Raw genomic sequence first — 23033 nt, 5'->3', positions numbered from 1 at the left:
ACATCATCAGTTTGACCATCTTCATCATCAGCACTGTCTTCATTGTCTCCATGAAGTGTAGGTGCCGCAAGCACTTCGGACACAACATTGTGCGGATTTGCGCAGGAACTGCATTGGCATGCATCGGTGCAAGAAATGGAGGACTGTAGGCATGAGCACCGGCGCGTTGAACATCCAGTGGCGCAGGCACACCGGATGATCGCCATCAGCTCTGGTGGTGCAGGAGGAAGAGGACCCCACATGATCATGACATTAGAGTCGTCTACCCTCCATCCATGATCACTGATGCTGGGTAGGTCTGGGGATGCGACCAGTGCCCGTTTCCACACACCAGCCTGGTAGTTGGCCCGTTTGACGTGCTGCTCCAAGCTATCGGCGCATGGTGGGAGCTGAGCAGGGGGTGGGGACCGAGAGCAGAACGCCTTGTGTAGTTGGCCAGGCACGAGCGGTGATACTTGATTTCCCTGGCGGTTGCATCTCCACCAGACACCTCCCTCAAGACCCGCGAGTCACTGCGAATTGTTGCAGCATTGACGACGTTATTGCTCGCACTGAACGATATGCATTGGGTCAGTGGCTCCTTTTCCCACTTCTTCTTTTTGACAGGTGCTGGCAGAATAGGCACAAATTTAAATCTGTCTGGCTCCCACTGGAACGGGTCCGGTTTTTGGGGGGCTCAACATCTCTTTGCTCAGGCTCGCTGTCATCAGTGTCATCATCATCATCATCATCACCTTCACTGCCTTCGTCGCCACCAACAGCCTCGACGGGCCGGACAGACTCAGCAACGGCTGTCTTCAAAGTCTTTTTGTTTGTGTACCACTTGTAGCAGGCTTTGTGGTATAGAACTTCGCCGCAAGTTTCTCTATCAAGATTTCCGATCGACATCCAAGTGTCATCTCTCTTCGTCTCAGCTGCATTCCATAGGGTAGTCCAGGTAGTCTCCGTCAAGCGCTTGAGAGGCTGATGAGCAGGAAAATTCGGGTTGTGACAAATGCATTTCACTCCTTCACCTGAAGCTTTCGCCAAGGAAACAGTTTCCAGCCCCAAATCGTCTGCCATGTCGAACAAGACAACTAACAACAGGAATCATAAACACTTGCACCTTCTTATCTGCCATCTACCTGTCTAGGTTGTCGGACAGATCGGCAAAGAAACTTAGAGAGGCCATGCGATCGGCATTGGATGAAAGCAAAAACACAATAATATTGTCGAAACAGTCAAGTAAGTTTGAAATTTAGTCGTGGGCGGACGTCATCATCCTTTTCACTTGCGCAGAATTCGCATATGCGTGTTTTGAGCATGCGCTTAATTTGCACAGTGTTCGTCTTCGTATTCAAACAAGTCGCCGTAACTCCCTTCAGCCCCAACGCAGAAAAGGCACCCAAGCGCGAAATAATTGTTTGCCCTGCCGATCTCCAACGCGAAGGACTAAAGGGACGCTGGTCTAGGAGTGCGGCAGTTTTTGCGCCATGGCAACGAGGAGTGCGCGCACGCGACTCCACAGCCACCAGCGCAAAGCGTTGTAGGCTGCGGAACGCCGGCAGGGAGAGCGAATGAGACACTTCGCCGTGACCCAGGTAGTAGTTCGTACAGTGCAGCACGAGTACTTGCAGAAGACTCTATTTTTTTCGCGCATCTTTTTCTGGAGAAAGCGAAAAACATAGGAAAGCGATGCTTGCTGAATGAACAAGACGATGGATTAGTTCCTGAAAGTCACTCTACTTGGATTGATAATGATTTTGTTGAGGAGCGGTTTGAATTCGTTACTTTTCACGACAGCCTGACGCCAGCCTGACTTCTGGCTTGCAGTAGAGCTCTCCTTCCGATCCTGTCAATGGTCTCAGATTTGAAAGAAAAATACTCGAACAGTGATATCTATACATCGCTTGTGGAAGGAATGGGCGAGTGCTGGCAATCACTCAGTCTTCGCAAGTAGAGAATGTCCCTGCTGATTACCAGCTGAGAGACAGCTATTCTGTGCTGTGAAACGAAGGGACGATTCTTGAAGTGGAAGAACAATCGTACATGTACTACAGTCCATTCAGAAAAAAATGAACTTCTAGCTTTTGGCCATAAATGGGTCAAACGTTGAGTTTTTTTAGAATTTTTTTCTGCAATCCCATATGGAATCCTCTTCCAATTATGTTTCTGAAGTTTTTTTGTCCAAAAAGCAAGCCATAGCAAGAATAGGATTTCGGCCAGGTTTTGCCCCAAAAGCACTGAATTGGGAAAAACCATCAAAATCCAGGCCGTTTGACCCCGCCTGCAACAGTGCATTCTGCGGTTCGAACCCCAGTTCAGGCACCCTTTTTGGACCCTTTTTCAAATTTCAAAGTTCGCAGCACTGCACTGTGTACGATGAAATCACGAAAAATCGCCAAATACGGGAGCTCGCCAGAGCCAGGACCCAACTTTTTATGAATGGACTGTAGATGTGCTGATCTACTTGTATGCAATGTCACCCACAGTGTGTACAAACCTGTAGGCTAAAGCCGGTGTTACACTGGGGTTTTCTGGATCTTCAAAGCACCAGAAGTAGTATGTGTACTATTGAAAGCGCCCATTCCGTCTTGGAGGTGTGCATCACATTGACATTGTGCATGCGGTCTTTTACTAGTACATGTGTTTGGTCAGAGTCTCATCTCTGTGTGTGTCTGTCTCTCTGTTTGCTTGTGTGTCGGTGTGTGTGTGTGTGCGCGTGCGCGCGCATATGTGCTTATGTGTCTTCATGTGTGAGCAGTGTGTACTTTGAATGTGCCGTGCACAACTGTTTTGTGTGTGTATGAGCTTGCAATTGCCTTGCATGCGCTTTGAACATGTGTTCATGTACGTGCTCCGCAGGACTTGTGATTTTGCCTGACCTTTGAAACCAATTGGACTGCCTGCCCTGGCAAGGGACTCTTATTGCCTAGCTTCTTGTTATGGCGGCATCAACAGTAGCACGTAACGCCACCTGACCTGTCGTTGCTTCACAGCTGCTGCTTTCTCACTTCCGCTGTATCAGTTCGGCGTATTGCCCAGCTGCACCGTGTAGCCGTGTTGTGAAACAGCATACCGGTGCTCCCTGCTCAGTAGCTGTTGTCAGTACCAGGAACTTGGTGAGTGTAGCGGACACAGGTAGTGGCGAGTACACTGCGTCGCTGGTGACACACCGTCACTGGAAATGCCCCGCGTCACGCAGTGCAGCGCGTCACTATTCCGCTCCACCACGTGTCACAAACGCAGCGTTGCAAGGGCTGCTAGCGCAAGTGCAGCGTCTCCAGCATGCTAGCAGGAACAGCGCAGCAACAGTGGCGGAGCACTGAGCCCGGAGCAGAGGTCCCGATTGGCTTCCGCTTGTCATATGCTGTGCGCTGCGATCGGGTCGTTGCTCAGCACCATCCCTTACTTGCTGCAGCAATGTTCCCGCTACAATACTTACCCGGGTGTAGCCAGCAACGGACTGCGATCTAGTGTATCCATATTCTCCACGTGTACATTGGTGCTTGATGACATCATCAAGTCACTGCTTACCTCATCGAATACTAGGAGAGATTTCGCACAGGCTGTGTCAGCACTTGAAGAACATTCAGAGCTGCTCAGGGATCACGCGCAGCTTTTTAAAGTCATTTACGCTGTCGTGCAAGTGGACAAGACTGGCGACCTGATCGTTGATCATACTCAGTTTCCGGACGACTTTCTGGACACTGCTGAGAGTATGGAGCGGAGAAGCTTCTATGGACGGTGCCTCGGCCTTCATGTAAGTCACTGTGATAAGTAAGGTGACATTTGTATGTGTGCTCCGCGACCGTAGAGTACAATAGCTGTCCGTGGTCTTTTAAATATTCCTACCCGATCCCCCTTTGGTGCGTCCATGGAGATATAAAGCCGAGACCTCTGGTCGGCTGAGCTTAATGGGCCCCACCACCACATGCACACTCCATTATTCGCCCCATTGTCTGGAGATAATGTGGATTTTGTAGAGAGAAAAAAGAAGAAAAAAACATCCGAGTTTCAAAACAAACAAACAAAAGTTTTAGCATGCCATGTGCGATTGACGTTGACGATTTGTTCTGTACCATGCTCAACACTCTCTTTTTGCTGCAGAGTGCCAGCTCTGAGCCTTCTAACTAAGGCAGTCATCATTCACTTCCATGGTGGAGGGTTTCTGGCGCAAACGTCACAGTCACATGTGGTAGGTCATTGGAAACAAATGGGTGTGCTTTGCTGCCATGCTCCATCCATTTCTCCGCTGCCCTAGCCAATAAAAAGATACTGTGTCATGTGTGTAACACGGATGTGCACCAGGTTTTCATTTGGCCCCATATACAATAGTACAGTATTGCTCCATGACATCCAGTCGCGTCACTCAAGTACGTGCCGGGCGTTGCGCAGCCCTAGACCTGCGAACACTGGGCTGCGAAATGGTGCACGGCGCAAACTTGACTCACTCGACCGAATTTCATTGAGCAGCACTGTACATAATATTAGTATACCCTATGCATGTGTCTTCCTTGTGGTGTATTGTTCATGCAGAGCTATCTAAGCCACTGGGCCAACCAGCTCAACGTTCCCGTGGCGTCCGTTGACTACATGACGGCCCCCGAGCACCCGTACCCACGTGCCGTCAACGACTGTTTCTACGCGTACGCCTGGGTGCTGAGGAACGCCACCAGCCTGGGTACCACTGCCGAGAAAGTCATCCTGGCCGGCGACTCGGCTGGAGGTAACTTTGTCTTCGGAGTGGCATTCCTCGCTGCGCAGTACCAGCTTCGGAAGCCGTGTCTGGTTCTGGGCGCGTACCCTGCTCTGAAAATCTCACTGGATCTGTCACCGGCACGCTGCCTAAGCGTAATGGATCCGCTGTTACCCATTGGAACGCTGCGGGCATGTTTGAATGCGTACCGGGGGAGTGGCAGGTGAGATACCAGTTCTTCTTTTCCTTGGAAATTTCACTGTACAGTGCATTCCTGGGATTAGCACATTAGAATTGGCAAACGTGTTCATCTTTGGATAGTGACAGCTGATAAGAGGTGCATAGACTGTCACTCCAAGTAAAAATTCCTTCGGTGCAAATAGGATTGCCCATTTCACAATATATACCCTTACATTGTAATGTGAACAGTCGGCGTGGAGACAGTAACTTTTAAAACTATAGCTAACGTGGTTGCGGTATTGGTGTGCGACAAGCGAGGTGGCATGAAATAAAAGTTAGGCTTCAACATTAAATACCCAGGGTCTAACACCCTTTTCTCCTTTCATCGGGTGTGGAGTGCTGTTTCGACGACCCTGCGTATCCTTTCCCAGACCTCATGTGTGAAGTACCTCACCTGTGAATCATTGAGGTGGATGTCCCCTACTGGCCCTAGAGGTACGCTCAGGGAGTACGTAAATACCGGTGTTTTTCTACTCCCTGATACGTTCTACTGAAGTTTGACTGTATGCGACGTAGTGACAATGATAGGCGTTACATTACTTTGTCCACGCCAACGTAGGCACCTTCTCTGGGAGGTTGCTCAGTTCACCCAATGTGAGAGCTGTTCGCACAATATGGGACGGAATTGGCTGTAGGCTGCAGTCTCCCTCTGCGTGCGTGTGTGTTTGTGTGTCCACGTGTACTACGGTGAAACTACACCAAGTCACGTTCTTAGCACATCGACAATCAACTTTCACACTTCATGTCTTGTGCTTATGCAATGTGAAAGAACCTACAGTGCTGCTCAATGAAATCCAGTCGAGTCACTCACGTACGTACTGGGTGTTGCACTAGACCTGCGAACATTGGGCTGCGAAATGGTGCAAGGCGCAAACTTGACTCACGCGACCGGAATTCATTGAGCAGCACTGTACTTTAAAGTGCTTTGCTGTGACTTTGTCACTTTCTGGTTAGCTGTGATTTTGTCACTTTCTGGGTAGCTGTGTATGCTGTGCACAACCGGATTTCATTGAGCAGCATTGTATGGTTTTGTCACTTTCTGGGTAGCTGTGTGCACATCACCTCAAGCTTTGATTTTCATCACCTCGAGCTTTGATTTTCATCACCTGGAATTGAAACAAAACTGCGTCGCTTCCTTTGTCCTGCTTTCTTTATCTGATGCAACGTTGGTGATGGATGAGGACAGAGAGGTCTGTGACTAGAGGCAGGTGTTTGGTGGACGTGGACCGTGTGACTTGCCTTTGCCCTTGCTATAGTCTCCTTAAAGTCATCGGAATCCACTCTCTCAGTCTCTCTGTGCTCGCACTGCTAGGCTATGCTGTGGATGCACTCCGCAACGCTGATTGCTCCGTGAGTACCAGTTCATGGTGTTCTTCTCTTGTCCTGTCCAGCACGCCAGAGTATCACCCGAACACCGGTCACCTGTCACAGCTGCAGTCGGGCATCCACCACTGTCATGCCACCATTCTGAATGCTTCGCCGGCTTACCTCTCTCCACTGCTGGCCAGTGATGAGATGCTGCACAGCTTACCATCGGTTGCATTGCTGGTAAGCCACTATAGCACACATGGCAGTACGGTATGAGCTATGCATTCACATACCAGTAGCTGAGGAGTGCTAATTCCGTACTTATAGTATTGACAAGCTAGCCTATTGATCAGGAACTGTCCGCAAATACACCCCTGTCCAAAACTCTTTCGAGAAGGAACCTTTCCGATGCCCCGGAAAACCCAAGCACTGCTATACCACACGTAGGTGTGTGAATTGTGACTAGATGCAATAGTCATGTACATGTAACTAAGTTAGGCAACCTTACAACATGTGCAATGTTGGAAGTGTGTTTCACCAAAAAGGAGGCCAAGAGTAGAGAGTCTTCTGTGTAGTCTCTACATGTGACATGATGAGCATGTAAACAACCTAATTCTGAAGTACATGCACATGTACGTACTTCACAGGATCTTTTGGAGCCACAGAGTCAGAGGTCAGCAATGTTGTGACAGGCCCTGCCCTGTAGCTCTGGGTCTGGGTGTGATGTACAGTCAGACCTCGCTTATCCGGATCCCTCGCGACCCGGAAGAAAATAGCTGGCTACAGATTTACAGCATACGTGATGCATCCAATGTAACCGGTGTTCGGTTATCCAGTTCCCTCGCCTATCCGGATATTTTTGTGGAAAACGGATGTGTGCGGTTAAGCGAGGTCTGACTGTACTGTTAGCATTTTCAAGCCTTACTGATCAATGCAAGGAGCAGTCTGTGTGTAATGAGTAGCTATGTATGGAGCAGCTAGTCTGTGTGTTATGAGTAGCTGGCCATGTGAGTTCCATAGAAAATCGATTGTGCCTGAGACATGTTGCGTGTCTGGGAAGGGGTGTTAATAGAGAGGTTAAGCTTTACGTGACACGAAAGTTCAGCTCGCGTGTTGGAAAACAACGCGAGTGACCTGCAGCTCACGTCGAAATTTGAAGGTTTACGCCTAATTTGACGTGATATTGCGCATCACGTCAGAAATAACGTGCAGCTTAACCTCTCTCTAATAGTCAGTCATGTGAAGTGTGTACAGAGCACCTTGGTAAGCACATATAGATCATCTACATGTATGTGCTTGACCCTGCTAGGAATGGGAAGGTGGGTTACTAGCACCCCTTCCACAGAGAGTAGTGTGCAGTATGAGCTGATAGAACTTCCATGACAGCGACCTCCATTGGAGAAGGACCCCTGCTGTCTAGTGGAAGAGTTGCCTGAGGCTCAGCCGTACTTCTTATCGGTATCTTTGAGTACAAGAACATTTCAACATGCTACATTATTGTGCTCCTTTGTGGGTGTTCAAGTAAGAAAGCTATGTTTCTTTGCCGATAGATTTCTTCGTGCTATGGGTCATCTCTTACTCTGTGTGTGTGTGTGTGTGTGTGCCAGCTAGTTCAGTTGGTGGGTACACTTATGCCTGATTGTGTTGGGTATGTTGCCAACGGGCTCAGCTGCTTGAAGGTGTAATGTTGTACTTGCCACCTTTGTTGGTTCCAGGGTTCATATACTTTCTATTTGAAGTATACATACCTGTTAACCATGGACTGCTTCTGGCTAGATTAACTCTTGTGTAATCGATGGTGCTAGTGATGTCTAAATCAGATCCAGCCTGATTTAGCCACCCGCACTAGTAGCAAGTATTACCTCCACTGGGGGCAGGGGTAACTGCAGTTGGATCCCAGGACGGATACCCTGATGCCGTCAATCCTTTTTCTGCACCTTGTCCACACCCACTTACTGAGGTGTGGTGAGCCCATAAGTGGGATCGTTTTCAAGTCCACCCAGAGTTTTGGGGATTTCAGGGGGTGTCGGCCGTTGGGCGGTTCAATAACCAATTGAGTCATCTTTCCAAGATTCCTTTACAGTCTCTCTCCCCTCTCCCGGGGAGACCCACGTGACCACTTTTGGCAGTGAGCAACAAGTACAAGTACAGGTGTGTGTGTGTGTGTGTGTGTGTGCATGTCTCTCTCTCTCTCTCTCTCTCTCTCACACACACACTCTCTCTCACACACTCTCTCTCTCCCTCTCTCTCTCCATCCGTTCTGTTGTACCTTTCAGCCAAGTTCATTTAACCCCCTCTTGGATGATTCCATCGTCATGGCGCGTCGTCTGCACGCACTCGGCAAGGATGTGACACTACGCCCATTCGACGGAATATCCCATGGCTTCCTCAACTTCCACGCAGTCAGCCGCTTGGCGCAGCAAGCCACCAACGTGTGCATTGAGTTGATGGACGCAGCAATCAAGCAACACGACCAAGATGTTTAGTCGTGATACAAGTAGTGCCTATTGCAGTACGAGATGTCACCACTCATGCGTTCTCAGTGCAGCACCGGACATTTGCCCATTGGCACTCATTTTACGAGTATTGAACTATTTTTTTTAAATACTTAAGTAAGGTCCATAATTAGTTTTATTCCCGTAGCTATGCAGAAGACGTTACTGAAGACGTTACTTCAGTAACGTCTGGCGCTAGCCAGGGTCCACACAGCTTTAATTTGGTGTTTGTGTCACGCCTGGCGCTATCCCGTATCTGTCCCGAACCGTACCATCAAACACAGCTGGCCACATACAGCTGGCCGCAATATTCGAATAGGGCTTTCAAACGCAAGATCATAACGTGAAGCAACTTGGAAGAATGAGTATGAATGCGGAGTGTATGGGGGAATGCATGCAGGGCGACAGTGCGGGTTCGAATCCCAGGTAATGCCCGAAAAAAACAGGAGAAAAATTTATAACCTCCCTTTTCTTTTTTTTGCCGTCATCAAGGCGGTAGACGGTGTCGTATTACCCTCGACCGTACCTATCCTGACCGTACCGTACAATCAAAAACGGCTGGCCACAATGCATATTCAAATAGGGCTTTCAAATACAAGATCATAACGTGAAGCAACTTGGAAGAATTAGTATGTATGCGAAGTGTATCGGGGATGCATGCAGGGCGATAGTGCGGGTTCGAATCCCAGGTTTAATATGTCTAAAAACAAAAAAGTAGAAACTTATAAGAATTTATAACATCCCTATGCTTTTTTTTGTCTAGGTCATCAAGGCAAAAAAGCATAGCGTAGGGCCCTGAGCTTCCAAGCTCTCTCGTTACCAAGCATCAAGTTGAAGTGGTTTGGACATGTTGCAAGGCATCAGGATAGCTACTCCCACTATTTCTTGGATGGAATAGTGCCTGGTTCTTGGCTGCATGTAGTCTAGCCTATTTTGCACTAGCGTGACCCATGCTACCGGCATACCGACAGCTCCTAAACAAAAAATAATGCGGTGCCCACGTTATTGTTGATATAAATATGACTGTGGCTAGTAGGGTAGTGATCAACACAGTAAAGAAATATACACCAGTTCTATGTGCGATAGTGCAGATCTGATACTTGCTGGATATAACATTGGAGGATAGCGTCAATATGCACTTGGAACAATAGGGACAGGCCAGCCGTCTAGATGACTACATTATCATACTCCCATCAGAGGGTGTACATGATTTAAACATACACACATAAAACGAGGCACTCAACTGTGAATGTACAAAGAGCCATGCGAACACGTAGTCTATGTCTTTTTCTTAGCCTTGGCGCGGGGCACCTTCGTGTCCGCGGATGCCCATGCCTTGAGGGCACACAGCTTCTTGCCCAGGTCAGTCAAGTCGACACCAGCTAGTTCAACCTACAAGTACACCGTGTAAACACAGAGATAACACTGTGTTACATGTGTGTATCAAGACTCGCTGACTGAAGACTCACGAATCATGCATGCTCATATCACACGTGCGCATGCGAGACAGGAGACAGTTTGGGGAATGTCATCACACAGGAAAACAATACTAGCACATCGTTACACCACTGGCACTATGATAGGCATGTGACGTCACCCGGATGATGTGGATACATGAATGCAAGGGTATCCGGGATGTGAATACAAGAACACAGACAACAGCACAATAAGCACACAGCTACAGGAAACAACGCGAGGGGCAGTACCCAGAGCACACACAGGGAAGCAAACAATCACATGATCCGCTAGGCAGCAGCAGGACAACAAAACAGCCTAAGGACTACGAGATCTCGTATACTTAGCAGCAGGACAGACACATCCATTACTGGTCACATCAGCCGGCGGAGCACCCGCAACATACCTTGTCCTTGATAAGCTGTCCACGATTCTTAGCTCGTTCTGAGTGGAGGTTGATGGATGGGAACATCTTTACAAATTGAACATACCTGCAGAGGACATTGTAGGTCCACAAGAACTTGTCATAACACGAACCCACACATAGCCTAGAGGGATGATCCTTTCCCACCAACGACTACTATTCAAGACTTCAAGTACCATAGTACAATACATGTCAGTAGCCTATAGCGATAAGCAGCCCATAATTAAGTTCTCCGTATTCCAGGAGGGTCTAGATGCTGCTAGATATCCGGAGAGCATCATCTACTCATGTACCGTAGAGCAGAGCTTTATCATAGATATCAGTCTGGTTGGTGAGAACTGAGTAGGCGGGAAAGCACCTAGTACAAACCACTGCATCAAACTTTAAAACAAATACGGACACACACACACGAGCGCACACTCATACACACACACACACACGAATACTCATATACGTAGCAGTGTTCTGACGTACCTTGCTCGCGTGCTGTTGTTGGGCCGACTGCCGTGCGCCACACGCTGGTCCCAGATGAGTAAGCTGCCAGCACGCATGGGTACTCCCTGGGGCTGTTTGTACATGGGATCATGGCCATGCACAGGTATAAAGTTCTACAAAGAGAACACAGAGATCACAGGAAACAACCAACCATTTGAATGGTAAAGTAGTCGTTGTTGATGAAATCCAGCCAAATAAAACATCAGTACCCCGCAGCAGTACACAGACAACTGTCCCTGTGGGCAACAACTGTATGGTCCTGACCCTAGTTGAGCATGATACGGCTGGATTTTGCTGGACATGGCAGTAGTTTTAAAAAGCAGCACAGTCCTGGAGAAGGTTGCAGGAGAAAACAAGTAGCTGAAGAGAGAGTTTTTTTTTGCAGATTTAGATTTATATTGCTCCAGGAATGGTCAAGGGTGAACAAGGGTCTTGTCAACTGCACAAAGGTGTTGTTTGTTGCTCGGACCGCGGTCACGTTCTCAGTACTGAATATCACACCAGCCTTGTCGCGCTATACATTGTGCCGTGGTGGTCACAGGTGAACGCGTTGGAGTGTCGCTTCTCAACAGAGCCTACAAAACAAAGTCATGGCGAGTGTGCCGTTATCACCGTTTGCATGAAGCCTCAGATGTCCAGGAGTGATTCTTAGTTTCTTACCTTGCCCTTGGCTCAGCTCCAAGTTTTCCTGTTTCTGTAGTTACGTCATGACCAGTATGGCACTCAGCTGTGGGGTAGCTAAGGATGAAACTAGTAGGGTGCAGAAAAAAAACACATATACATCATACATTAAAAATCCGGTTTGCATCAGCTGTGGATTTTTCAACTCCCATCCTCCCAGTCCCTGCAGAGAAACGAACGGAACTTTGGTATAATTAGTCTGATGTGATATTGAGTCGCGTGATATTGCAAGATAACACACAAAATGTAACACATTGAGTGCCAGATTAGATAACATTCATATCACTTATGTAACATGGACAAATGTGGGCACAAGTTATGCGATTGAGTCTACCAACTAAGCCAGATTTTGAAGAGTCGGACGTGCACAATCCAGCACAAAACTGACAAGGAGCACGGAGACATTCCACGGCATGAAAGTGCCTTGTGCCCACATTTTTCCATGTTACAATTTTTTCTTGGCTCACCGTCTGAGTTCCAATCTCTTATGTGTTGAGTTATAGTATTCTTGAATTGTGTTCAGTTTATCATCATTATAATAAGGTCGAGCATTGAAACGATTGTTTTCAGAATCAGAATATTCTTTGAAATGCTGATAAGTAGTTGATACATGTGGATAACACAAGTGGTTATTTGTAGAGGTTATTCTTCTGGCAACTTTTTATTTCGCCATTTGTTTGGATAATGAACCTACCGCTCGCACAGACTGAGCTCACACAACTTCTCAGCTTCAAGGGCAGTCGTAACTGACTTCTTTAGTTTCTCCAGCTGGGTGTTGTGTCCTCCACCTTGTTTCATGCTGTCAAACTAACAACATGTATGAACTATAACAAGGTTTATCTAATACTAGTATTGTACTAGTATTGGGTTTGTACAGTCTATATCCAGCCCACTGATAATGGTGCAGACCCACTCCGTTTTATGTGTCTATCAGCACTGCTTGTTGTACTGTTGTGCATTATCATACTACTACGCATTCGTTCCTCATGTTGTATTCACGTCTGATGCGCGTAGTCGCGTACACTGCTTTCATTCCTCATGTTGTATTCACGTCTGGATGCGCGTAGTCGCGTACACTGCTTTCACTTCTCATGTTGTATTCACGTCTGATGCGCGTAGTCGCGTACACTGCTTTCGCGCAATCTTTTGATTTGAATGTTTCTTGAATCTCCGCTTCTGCTTCGAGAGAGGCAGAACTTTCCTTTGTACTGCAAGATGATTTCGATCAGAGTCAGAGTAAAACATTATAATACAGTCTTCTAAAACAACGAGTCGTGTGCTATCCGGAGGCATGTTCGAGTAAGAACAGGGTTATATAATAGTACTTATCTGTATCAGAGGGTCCCGGGCATCATACAGGCGTAGGAATAGGGCCTTTGTAAATAGCTGCCGTTCTTTGCCAGTACGGTAATGTTTCTGTGGGCTCTTTTACCTAGGGTTTTTGTCTTTTTTTGTGTTCCAATTGATTTTTACTTTATATTTTTGTGTTTAATACTAACATTCATGCATTTTTATGACTTGGGGCTCCCCGCGTGCTAGAGTGTACGTGAAGTGTGTGGGTACAGTGAGGGCTGCGTCCCACCCGCCTGCGTGGATTCACAGGAAGTGTAAGTTACGAAGTCTGAAGAAAATGTTGAACAGTCTCTGCTGGGATGACGACTACACCATAGCTCAGTGGTTAGAGCATCGCTGGCTTCAAGCGAAGGTCCCTGGTTCGAGTCCAGGTGGTGACAGTCATTTTTGTTCAGACTTTTCCTGTTTGTCTCTTTCCCTCAAACTAGTGAAGATTCATGCATTTAAATTGATTTTTGTACTTCAAAGTAGTTTACTGAATTTGAATTTGTTTGATGATATGTGCAATTCATTTTTCCCGCACAAGAGGCTTTACTAGTACTTACCTGCGGAGGCATTGGTTGTGAGAGTTACCACCCCACCCTCGCAGTTTGGCGCTGCATCCCCTCTGAGATGAACGGCTGCTGAAAATGTTATTGCGTCTGCGTTGTTGTGACTGCTTTTGCTACGCTGCCTGCTCTTCTTGGCATTGCTGCTGCTACGAGTACGAGTTCGTACTGCAGTCTTCTGTCTTGGCAATTACTGCACTAATAAAATAATATTGAAGTAATACGCGGAAAACGAAAACGAAAGGACGAACGAAGAAGATTGCTGACCATGACGAACAACAGTGCATATCCAGACGACAGACGGCTTGCCAGAATCAGTCTGGTGCATCTTCAGGAATCCTAATCGCATTCAGCAGTCAGCTTCGAGGTCAAGTTTCAGAAGGAATAATTTTAATTTTTTTTTAAAATTTTGGAGAAGAAGCTTCCTTTCTAAAAAAAAGCGTTCCTTGCTGTCAAGTAAGGTGCCTACACAATGTGTAGGGCTCCCTGGTCGGGAGTACTAACAGCTGCTCGCATCCCATGGTGCTCAGTTTCGCTCTATCCGATCGAGTAACTTTTTACCTCCTGTAGCTCAAGACCAGGGAGCTCTACACATACCGGTATGTGTAGGGCTCCCTGGTCAAGACTGCACTCGTACTGGGTCACGGCCAAGTGTCTCACTCGCTGTCCCGCCGCAAGTCTGCAGCGCTTTGCGCTGGTGGCTCTCGCGTGCGCGCACTCCTCGTTGCCATGGCGCGCAAAAACTGCCGCACTCCTAGACCAGCGTCCCTTTAGTCCTTCGCATCTCCAACACGTCCAACCACCCACGAAATGTTGGACTCAAATCGACACAGGAAATCAGAAACGAGCACTTTTTGAGAAACCGGCCATCTGACTATTTTGATTAGAAAACATAATAATTATGTCACAGTGAGACTACGATGTGTTATACTCCGAGCCAAAATTGCCTGGCTCTGCGATGACCAGAAGCACCATACCAAGCAGGTGAGTTTTTGACGTGTTGCTTCGCACTGCGACTTAGTTTTACGACTTTCGAAAAATCAACTTCTTGTCGCAGGTAAACCATGTAAACAGCGGCTCGCCTCTCGCCAATAAAGCACCGCATATCAATCAAAACTAATGGAAGCACACACAAGGCTTATTGTTACTCTGTACTGGCCGTCGTGGAGCGATAGCAATTACCTAATTTCAGACCCAGAGTGAATTTGACGTGCACTCTAAAACGTGTCCGGTTTGGAGCCACCTCTGATTTGAACTTTTTTGAAGCGAAAAATTGGGCAACTTGGAGGCAATGGGTCAACACAAAGGAGTGGCTCAGTTCGATTGATCTGGCCCCAGAGCAAACTTCAACATGCCAGTTTCCTTCCACAAACATATTTCGAGTGAAAAATCAACGCTGATGATCGGTTTGGGTCTATACAAATTTGGCTGTCAAAGCGTCCCGGTATCGAGCCGTCCCCTCTACTGAGATATTCAACGACCAACAATTTTGTACAGTCATGGAGCTCCAACACTTCTCCCAGGCGCAAACCAACAACCCAACAACCTTCCAACTAATTTACTTGGAAGGCCCAGTTTAGGAAAGGTCCAAGAGGGGAAGGAAAGCGCAACGAAGAAGAGCACAAGCTACGTGCCACGGCAACAAAGACTGCCCGCGAGAACTATTACCGTGGCAACATAATGTTGCCGTTACTATATTGCCGCAGTCCTTTTTTTGCTATTGCCGCATCACTTTTTTGCTATTGCCGCAACATTTTTTTGCTTTTGCCGCATCATTTTTTTCTTTTCAAAATAAAAAAGATCGCCGCGCCGCACCCCGCCGGACGCGCGTTACGAACTCAACGAAAATTTGTCGCACTAGCCTGGTCGCGCGTTACGCCGCGCCGCACCCCCTGCGTTACGCATTACGCGGCAACATAATTGCCAGTACGGTAGTTACTTGATGATGACGACAGCACCGTACTAATAATAGTAGGACAATAATGCATTAATGGTCACACCGGTCTTACTACAGACAACAAATCATTGGATGTGACATTTATTTATTATTTTATTTATTACAGCATCTCATAGCACAGTGAGAACACCGGCCAATGCAGAGAGAGAGGGTGTTAGCCAACCACATGATGGACATGGTGGACTAGTTTATTAAAAGTACGAGCTCGTACAAGTAGTTTTTGGCCTTGTACAAGTAGTTCCTTGTACAAGTGCGTAGTGGCCTAGTTTAGCCTTTACTGGCTTTACTGGCGGTACTGTAGCCTCCATTATTTTCAGGAATGACGGACTCCGTGTGAGGCTGCATGGATATGCCCAGGCCATTCCAGTGTACGTTGTTTGCAGGTTGCATTCCCACTTCGAGAGGCGCTAGCTAGGCGCAAAGTAACACACTTACTGCACGTTAGTTTAGCGCCAGGCTGCGAATCGATGATCTCTCAATGTTTTGATTGATTTGATGAGTAAGTACTCCAAGCCGGAGTTGTTTTACAGTCTTAATCTTATTAGAAGCACGTAGCCTACATGTAGTGAAGATGCTGCGCCTGTACGTTGTTCTACAATGTATGTGGCCGTGGGTGCTCAACAAGTTAGTTCCGTGGTCGTCGCTTTTTGCAAGTAATTACTAGTAGTTTGTAGAGCGCGGCGGCGTTCCGTGTGATTGGCGTGCCCAAAAATAACTAGTTTGTGTGTTTCAGTCTCTTCAATGATGCTCGGAAGGCTGCCAGTTATTTCGTTAGTCACGTATCATTTTCTTGAGGAGCAAAGCCGGGCAATGACGACGGGACTAAGCCTAAGGGCTTACCGAACGATGTCTGTCCCGGGAAGCAGTTCCGAACATAGTGCGTGTAAAGCAGCAGTAACAAAACAGGACATAATCTTGATTTGGAATGAAAAGACTGTAGTGCTGTAGTCGACTTCGACGATGCCGGGATGGTTGTTGCACGGATTAGCTGCACCGTCAAGCTACATGACCGTACAACGGCGTCGGACGTTCCGACCGTTGAGACTGCCAAAGCTCGATGGCTGCAAGTGCTTTGTTTCTCCAATGACCCAGTCTACGAGATAGCGTATGCCCCGGGGCCCCGATGAAAGATGGCGTTACATGGTACTGTACAATCATGTAGAAGGAAATTCCGATAACCAACAACAACTTGAGCTTGAGCATGTACGGGTAGTCACCTCCAGGCTCCACTCTCGAAAGTCAAGACGTGACGCAGATCAGTGACACTGGCTAAATGCATGCAGCTACATGTGGACGGATCAGGACTGTCGGGCGGAGCGGAAGACCAAGGCAGTATACGAACAAGGTACGAAATTGCAGTATTATGTGATTCTGTATATCAGGTACTGCCTTGCTCTTATTTTGTACATAAAGGCTTCTCGTTGTGTCAGGACAGCAGGGTGGAAGTAAGTTCACCAATCCCATGTGACAGTAGGAAACAGTACAAAAAAAATCGAAGGGTTCGCGTACGGGGCAGGTCAAGAACAAGGAGTCGTACAACTCCCTGGTCAAGAACCACCTTTCCGCTTCCGTGGGACGCCACCACCCCATGATCAGGCGTCAGATGCGGCTCTAAACAGTACAATGGCATAATGTAAGTTGAGCTCAACTCATCTCAGAGTGCCATGTCATGATGTCTTTACTAGCATACCATGCACATGCGCTGCTGATCCTGGTGGATCAGAAGTGTTCACAATCTATGCTTTCAGACGCTGTTCAGAGCGTTCCGTCAGTCGCTGCTGCTCCGTATAACGCGTTGAGTCGAGGGTGAAGCACCCGCTATTGTCGTTTCAAAAGTCCAGACCTCCATTTTTTGGAATAATACAAATTTGGTTTGAGCAATTCCCCCTATATTTCAAAATTATAGAGTTCTAAGAAATTGGAGAGCAAATACCCAAATTCGGAAATTTTATGCACAAAGTGATCACAAATGTTATTATGGTATTGATGCTAAACTAACGTTTTTTGAAGCCAGAGGTCTTTACTTTTGAACGCACTATAGTAGAGGTGCGGAGGAGCTGGTGTGGTTGGTCAGGCCGTGGCTGGTTCAACTGTTTGTCCACCAACTCATGTTTACTCCTGAGGAGGTGTGTACACCTGCCATATGATACACAAAATACGACGGCCTATGGTATGGCCGGGCCAATCAAAACTGGATTTGACGGTCATGTACTTGTGTAGTAAGTGAAAAAAAGCTTGGTGTTTAAACAAACTTGAATTCCAGCAGGCTTCACTTGAAAAACATGCTCACCTTGATCTGATTGTGTGGATGTATAAAGTCCGATATCACCAGCCATTCATATACCTGGCACTTGTCGCAAGCTGATGGTGCTGGTCAGACGGAGAGCTCTTTGCTCTTCGCCAGGTTGTGCTTTGTAGCTTAGCGGAGAAGCTCAGTGTGGACAGACCTATATTTACCATCATATCGCCGGATGTGCCGCTACCACTTGGCACCATTATTCGACTCTGTGTGGATGTATAAGGTTGTGGACATAAGACGAAGTGCTGCGTACTCGAGAACCGGTTGTATTCTTGGAGGGCATGCTGCAATCCATCGAGACCCTACGTACTTGCTGATCCAGATGACCGGACCGAGGGGTGGTCCTACTTTCAAGCAAGTACAATTTAAGTCCAGGACGGCAAAGCGTGCACATGCGGGTACTAGCAGTAGTAGCTCTCACCTTGGTGGCATAACTTTGATATAGATACACATTCCAAGGTCTGAGGCCGGGCTCCACCGATTCAGGAAAATGCATCTGTGAATTGGACCTCAACGTAGGCTTTGGATTGGCTTGTTTTCGAGTGCTAGCCCCGGAGTAAGTCGAGTGCTAGCCCCGGAGTAAGTCGAGTGTTAGCCCCGGAGTAAGTCTAGTGCTAGCCCCGGAGTAAGTCATACATGTGCTAGACGTACATGTGCAGAGCAACGGAACAAAACTCGTTTCAGGAAAATGAAAAATGAAACAAAGAAAAATAGAAACACCCATGGAGCCCCACCAGAACGGCAGAAGAGCACTGAACCGAATTACCATTTCAGGTAGTTAGCAGTTACACAAGTAAGAGTAGACAATGGACAGTGGTCAGAGCTGTTCTCTCTTGTATTCGGTTCCACGTGAAACTTCAAGGTCGATTTGGCGTGAAGAATTACAACTGTCAGCATACAATATCTCTCTTTTGCGGCTTGTTGTTGTTGTTGTAGAAGTTTATTTAACGTCGCACCACAAACAGGCGATTTCGCCTCCTTTGATACATGTGGACGACAGGCTTGGCTGATCAAAGTGTTCGGAGTCGGTGAAATTTGCATTGTATACAATCATGCTACTATGTACCGGCTTAGGACACAGGGAAAGGTTTGATGGCAGTGCCTTCCTATCATGGATTTATTATACGGGTGTATCTTCCTGGTATAATCAGGAATTGTAGTGGCTTTGGTGAACAATTTCACCTCTGCGCCCTGGGTTCACTCTTGCATCTAAAGGGCTACATGCTTATACACGAACTCACAATCATCAATGCGGCATTCCCATACTGTAAATAATAAATATACAAAATTCCGGCGCTGCAAAATTTCGGCACTTTACGATTTTTGACATTTCGGCGGCGATTTATTTTCGGCGTGGGGTAGAGGGCATGGTATAGTGCGACAGATGCTGTGAAAAATTTCATCGGCGTTATAATTTAGGCGTTTTGGGTCGGTGCCGAATATAGCCGAAATTAAATAGCTGCCGAAAATTTGTATATTTACAGTAACTACTTTCAAGGTTCTATCTTAGCATCTCTCTCTTTCAGCAAAAGCCAAAAAGCCCCGAAAAAGGATGGCACATACGCCTCACAAGCGGAGCTGGGGAAAGCCAATGACGCCGCGTTGAGCCGACGTGAAAAGGGAAGTAGTAAAATTATAACTGAGTATTCCAATCACGAAGCTCGTGTACACGACAGTGGCCTGGCACGAGCAAAACTTCTCTAAACTGGTTGTGTTTCTCAACACAATGTAAGCCGGCGGTAACGTGGATGTGCGAACTTTGCTTTACCTTACTAATCTCCCAATGATGCCACTGGTTTCACGAGATTTCTCAAATTTCTTTTCCAATAACAGTATATGTACACGGTTTATGGGTATCACGTGATGGCAACATGACTGTATGAGTTACTACAGTGCTGGCAACTGAAATTCGACCCATGAGCAGTGCGCTCACATCACAAAGACCCAACACGGGATAGTAAAATTACGAAATAGAGACCGCTAGAATGTGAACGCATCGCTAGGGGGTCGGATTTCAGTTGCCAGCACTGTGCTTTGAAGTACATGTACAGTTGAACTCTGGTGAGACGCACTCCAACACAGAACTGGAAAGAGCGTATACTTGTAGTGTCTGAAGTGTTATCTGAACACTTTTCATCACTGGGTAACACGCACACGCGCGCGCGCACACACACACACACACGCACAAGCACACACACACACACACACATGCACACACACACACACACACACACACACAAGCACACACGCATACACACACATACCCCAGACAATGCCCGTGGTAAGCAAGCGTGCATCCTGTTAGAGTGTGGATGGACAGCTCTAGTTGAGCCCCACTGTACAACATTACCAATGATTCAAGAAAGTGTGCTTGAACATTGGCCATGGGAATTTGGGAAAGTAGAGTGCGGAAATGGTTCAAATGGTGAATGTTGTGTCTTCTCATTGCCTTTTCCCTTTATCTAGCCGTCTCGTACAAGCCTCTGGACCTGATGTGCTATTGCTGCTCTCAAGCCATGCCAGCTATGACAGAGTGTCACCAGACAGTACCCCCAATCGGTGAGTTGTGTGTTGCTTAGTCTCCCCGAGGCCTGTGGAGACCAAAGTACATGCTACTGGAGATAGAAACAATAAGATGGTGAAAACAGTGTTTTACTCCGAGTTTCACGCACTGAGCGATCATCAGAAAACAGTAACTTGATGAGTACATCTCTGCTCTGCCTTTCGGCATTGAGCATGCTACTGGAGATATGTTGTTTAATGACAGTCTGGTCAAGCTGCTTGATGTTTCTGGCGCCTAAAGACCAGCGTACTGGTATGCAAGAACAGATATTGATACAGTACCTCACTGGGCCCAAGAGTCACGGATGCAAGATGGGCCATTGTTGGCGGCGGCTATGTGTTGGTTGTCATGCAATACTCCAGCCCGGATGGCAATGGAGGCTTTCCACCAAGCGTAGCCATTGTCCAATCCAGCATCAATAATATAGGCTAAACTATGAATGACCCAGTACTACACAGTTGCCTCTGCTGTGCCATCAGACCAATGCACCCAGGTTTCTGGGCTACCCTCTGGTTTCTTGATCATCATCCACAGTGAGATGAAGCACGATGGCTTCTTCCCTAGAAGGTCAGCAGATCTACGTTTAAGCTGAGAAAACTTGCTAGTGTCATGGAGATGTGGAGAGAGATGGAGGATATGTAGGCCACGCACTGAATGAGTCCGTGTTATGCCCTGCACATGGGGTCAGGTTGAATGCGGGGGTTAAGACCATGCCAGGATTTATTATAGTGGAGCTATGTGGGGCCCCGATTATATATTGATTGTGTTGTTATTTTTCTGTGACATTGCACCAAATATCGGCAAGTCGGTGTTCATTTTTAGCGCAGAGGGAGTTTCAGAGGCCTTCTGTTAGTTATAGCTTGCTATGTTCTTCCCTTATACCAAGGTGTAAATTATGCTGATGTCTTTCATTAGCTCAACAGTAACCCTTTTTTCTTTTTTCTTCATTCTCTCTAGCCTTTCTCTCCATATTTCTTCAACAGCACCCCCCCGTCCCTTGTTGTGGTGGAATGGTATATGCGGTTCACGCGAGCGTCTGGCTAAAGCTGCAGGCGATGGTCAATATATGTGTGCGTGTGTGTGTGTGTGTGTGTGTGCGCGTGCATACGTGTGTGGGTATAGGTGCGTATGTGTGTGTGTGTGTGCGTGTTGATTTTCCAAACACCTGTGTCCTTGTGTGCGACACTGGCCAGTAACCCTGACGATAAAGTTACACTGCCAGTGAAAATACTGTATATTCAGTGACGTTGCATATCTTGCTTATCTGGGGCTGTGCAGGACTGTGCAGGGCTGTGCGGGGCTGTGCGGGACTGTGCAGGGCTGTGCAGGGCTCTGCAGGGCTGTGCAGGACCGGGCAATGCCCACTACACTGTACTTGGGATATTGAGAGTGACACGTAACTCTGAATCGTATTCGTTTTGATGGGGAAGTGCCAGAGATCGGCATACAGCGTCAATATTTCCACTAAAACACATTCAAAGGTGGCCCTGTGGACCTAAGTGACACGTAACTCCGAGGTGCTGATAATAGTGATATGAGAGCACGCAACCAACCCTGGCCGGAAGCTTGTAAAGTTGAGATCTAGAGACTGGGTTTTACCTGACCACATTCAGTGGTAGTGAAAAAAATCACGACCGCAATTTTATGTACCCAATGCTGTAGACAGCGAGCTGTTTCGGCCATATCATATGCCTCATCAGTACAGCTACGAGCTTTAAGTAAGTCGAGTTACCAGCCATGGTGCAAAGGAGGCACCACAGACAACTTTTGCTCTAGCGCCACTCGGAGTGGTCTAACAATGAAAAGAAGAATTGATGTATGCTAATGTATATGTATGGTTGCAGCTCGGTGAGAGTTGCAACTGAAAATTCAGACTGGCTGTGTGTATGCATAAGCAAGGAAGTATGCATGATGCCCTAAGGCTCTGGATGAGATTTGTCATAATCTTACTGTGGCACCTACTTCCTCATACTGAACTCTGATTGACTGTATTTTAGAATTTTTTAAGCTGGCGGAGAGTTCTGAAATGACTGGCCAACCGCCCTCTGCCAATCATAGTTCAGCAAGTGTTTTATTCTTGGCCTGCTAACGTCTGAACTCTTGTTGTTTCCGCATGAGGGAGGAATGTCTGAACTCTTGTTGTTTCCACATGAGGGAGGAATGTCTGACTCTTGTTGTTTCTGCATGAGGGAGGAGAAACAAGCCTGGAGAAGAAAATCTAAAATTCTGGCCATCCCAAACCCCGACCACCATCCCCTCCCGGAATGATTACTTTTATAGCCTATCCTGGCACTGAACTTCACACCTGACTCGACCACCATCCCCTCCCGGAATGATTACTTTTATAGCCTATCCTGGCACTGAACTTCACACCTGACTCGACCACCATCCCCTCCCGGAATGATTACTTTTATAGCCTATCCTGGCACTGAACTTCACACCTGACTCGACCACCATCCCCTCCCGGAATGATTACTTTTATAGCCTATCCTGGCACTGAACTTCACACCTGAAATGACTGGCCAACCGCCCTCGGC

General features: G+C 47.2%; 2 protein-coding genes across 4 annotated transcripts; one reads left to right on the top strand and one right to left on the bottom strand.

Moving 5' to 3' along the window:
* The first annotated feature begins 2430 nt into the window (after positions 1–2430).
* Positions 2431–9086, top strand: LOC135822211 (hormone-sensitive lipase-like). Of its 3 annotated transcripts, XM_065334926.1 has the most exons (5): positions 3580–3742; positions 4090–4177; positions 4519–4901; positions 6310–6466; positions 8503–9086. In XM_065334926.1, exons 1-5 carry the CDS (start codon positions 3720–3722, stop codon positions 8710–8712), a joined length of 861 nt encoding a protein of 286 aa, XP_065190998.1. In that variant the 5' UTR covers positions 3580–3719; the 3' UTR covers positions 8713–9086. The 3 variants fall into 3 exon arrangements, with proteins under 3 accessions (XP_065191000.1, XP_065190997.1, XP_065190998.1); XM_065334925.1 differs by lacking the exon at positions 4090–4177 and having other exon boundaries at positions 2438–3742; XM_065334928.1 differs by lacking the exons at positions 4090–4177; positions 6310–6466 and having other exon boundaries at positions 2431–3742; positions 8503–8641.
* Positions 9087–9541: 455 nt separating this feature from the next.
* Positions 9542–14063, bottom strand: LOC135822212 (putative phytanoyl-CoA dioxygenase). The gene is made up of 5 exons (XM_065334929.1): positions 13675–14063; positions 11756–11845; positions 11075–11208; positions 10583–10667; positions 9542–10113 (listed from the first exon to the last, which is right to left on the bottom strand). The coding sequence occupies exons 3-5, from the start codon at positions 11176–11178 to the stop codon at positions 10000–10002; spliced, it is 303 nt and encodes a 100-aa protein (XP_065191001.1). The 5' UTR covers positions 11179–11208; positions 11756–11845; positions 13675–14063; the 3' UTR covers positions 9542–9999.
* Between the last annotated feature and the right edge of the window lie 8970 nt (positions 14064–23033).

This window comes from Sycon ciliatum, chromosome 8, assembly GCF_964019385.1.
Source record: "Sycon ciliatum chromosome 8, ocSycCili1.1, whole genome shotgun sequence".
NCBI lineage: Eukaryota > Metazoa > Porifera > Calcarea > Leucosolenida > Sycettidae > Sycon > Sycon ciliatum.
This window is presented reverse-complemented; position numbering and strand designations above follow the sequence as displayed.

Coding starts and splice junctions, on each gene's coding strand:
- LOC135822211 (XM_065334925.1), top strand. CDS start 3,347: ATGCTGTGCGCTGCGATCGGGTCGTTGCTCAGCACCATCCCTTACTTG. Junction 3,743..4,518: donor GACGGTGCCTCGGCCTTCAT/GTAAGTCACTGT, acceptor TTGTTCATGCAG/AGCTATCTAAGCCACTGGGC. Junction 4,902..6,309: donor GCGTACCGGGGGAGTGGCAG/GTGAGATACCAG, acceptor TGTCCTGTCCAG/CACGCCAGAGTATCACCCGA.
- LOC135822212 (XM_065334929.1), bottom strand. CDS start 11,178: ATGTACAAACAGCCCCAGGGAGTACCCATGCGTGCTGGCAGCTTACTC. Junction 10,668..11,074: donor AACAACAGCACGCGAGCAAG/GTACGTCAGAAC, acceptor TGTCCTCTGCAG/GTATGTTCAATTTGTAAAGA. Junction 10,114..10,582: donor GACAGCTTATCAAGGACAAG/GTATGTTGCGGG, acceptor GTGTACTTGTAG/GTTGAACTAGCTGGTGTCGA.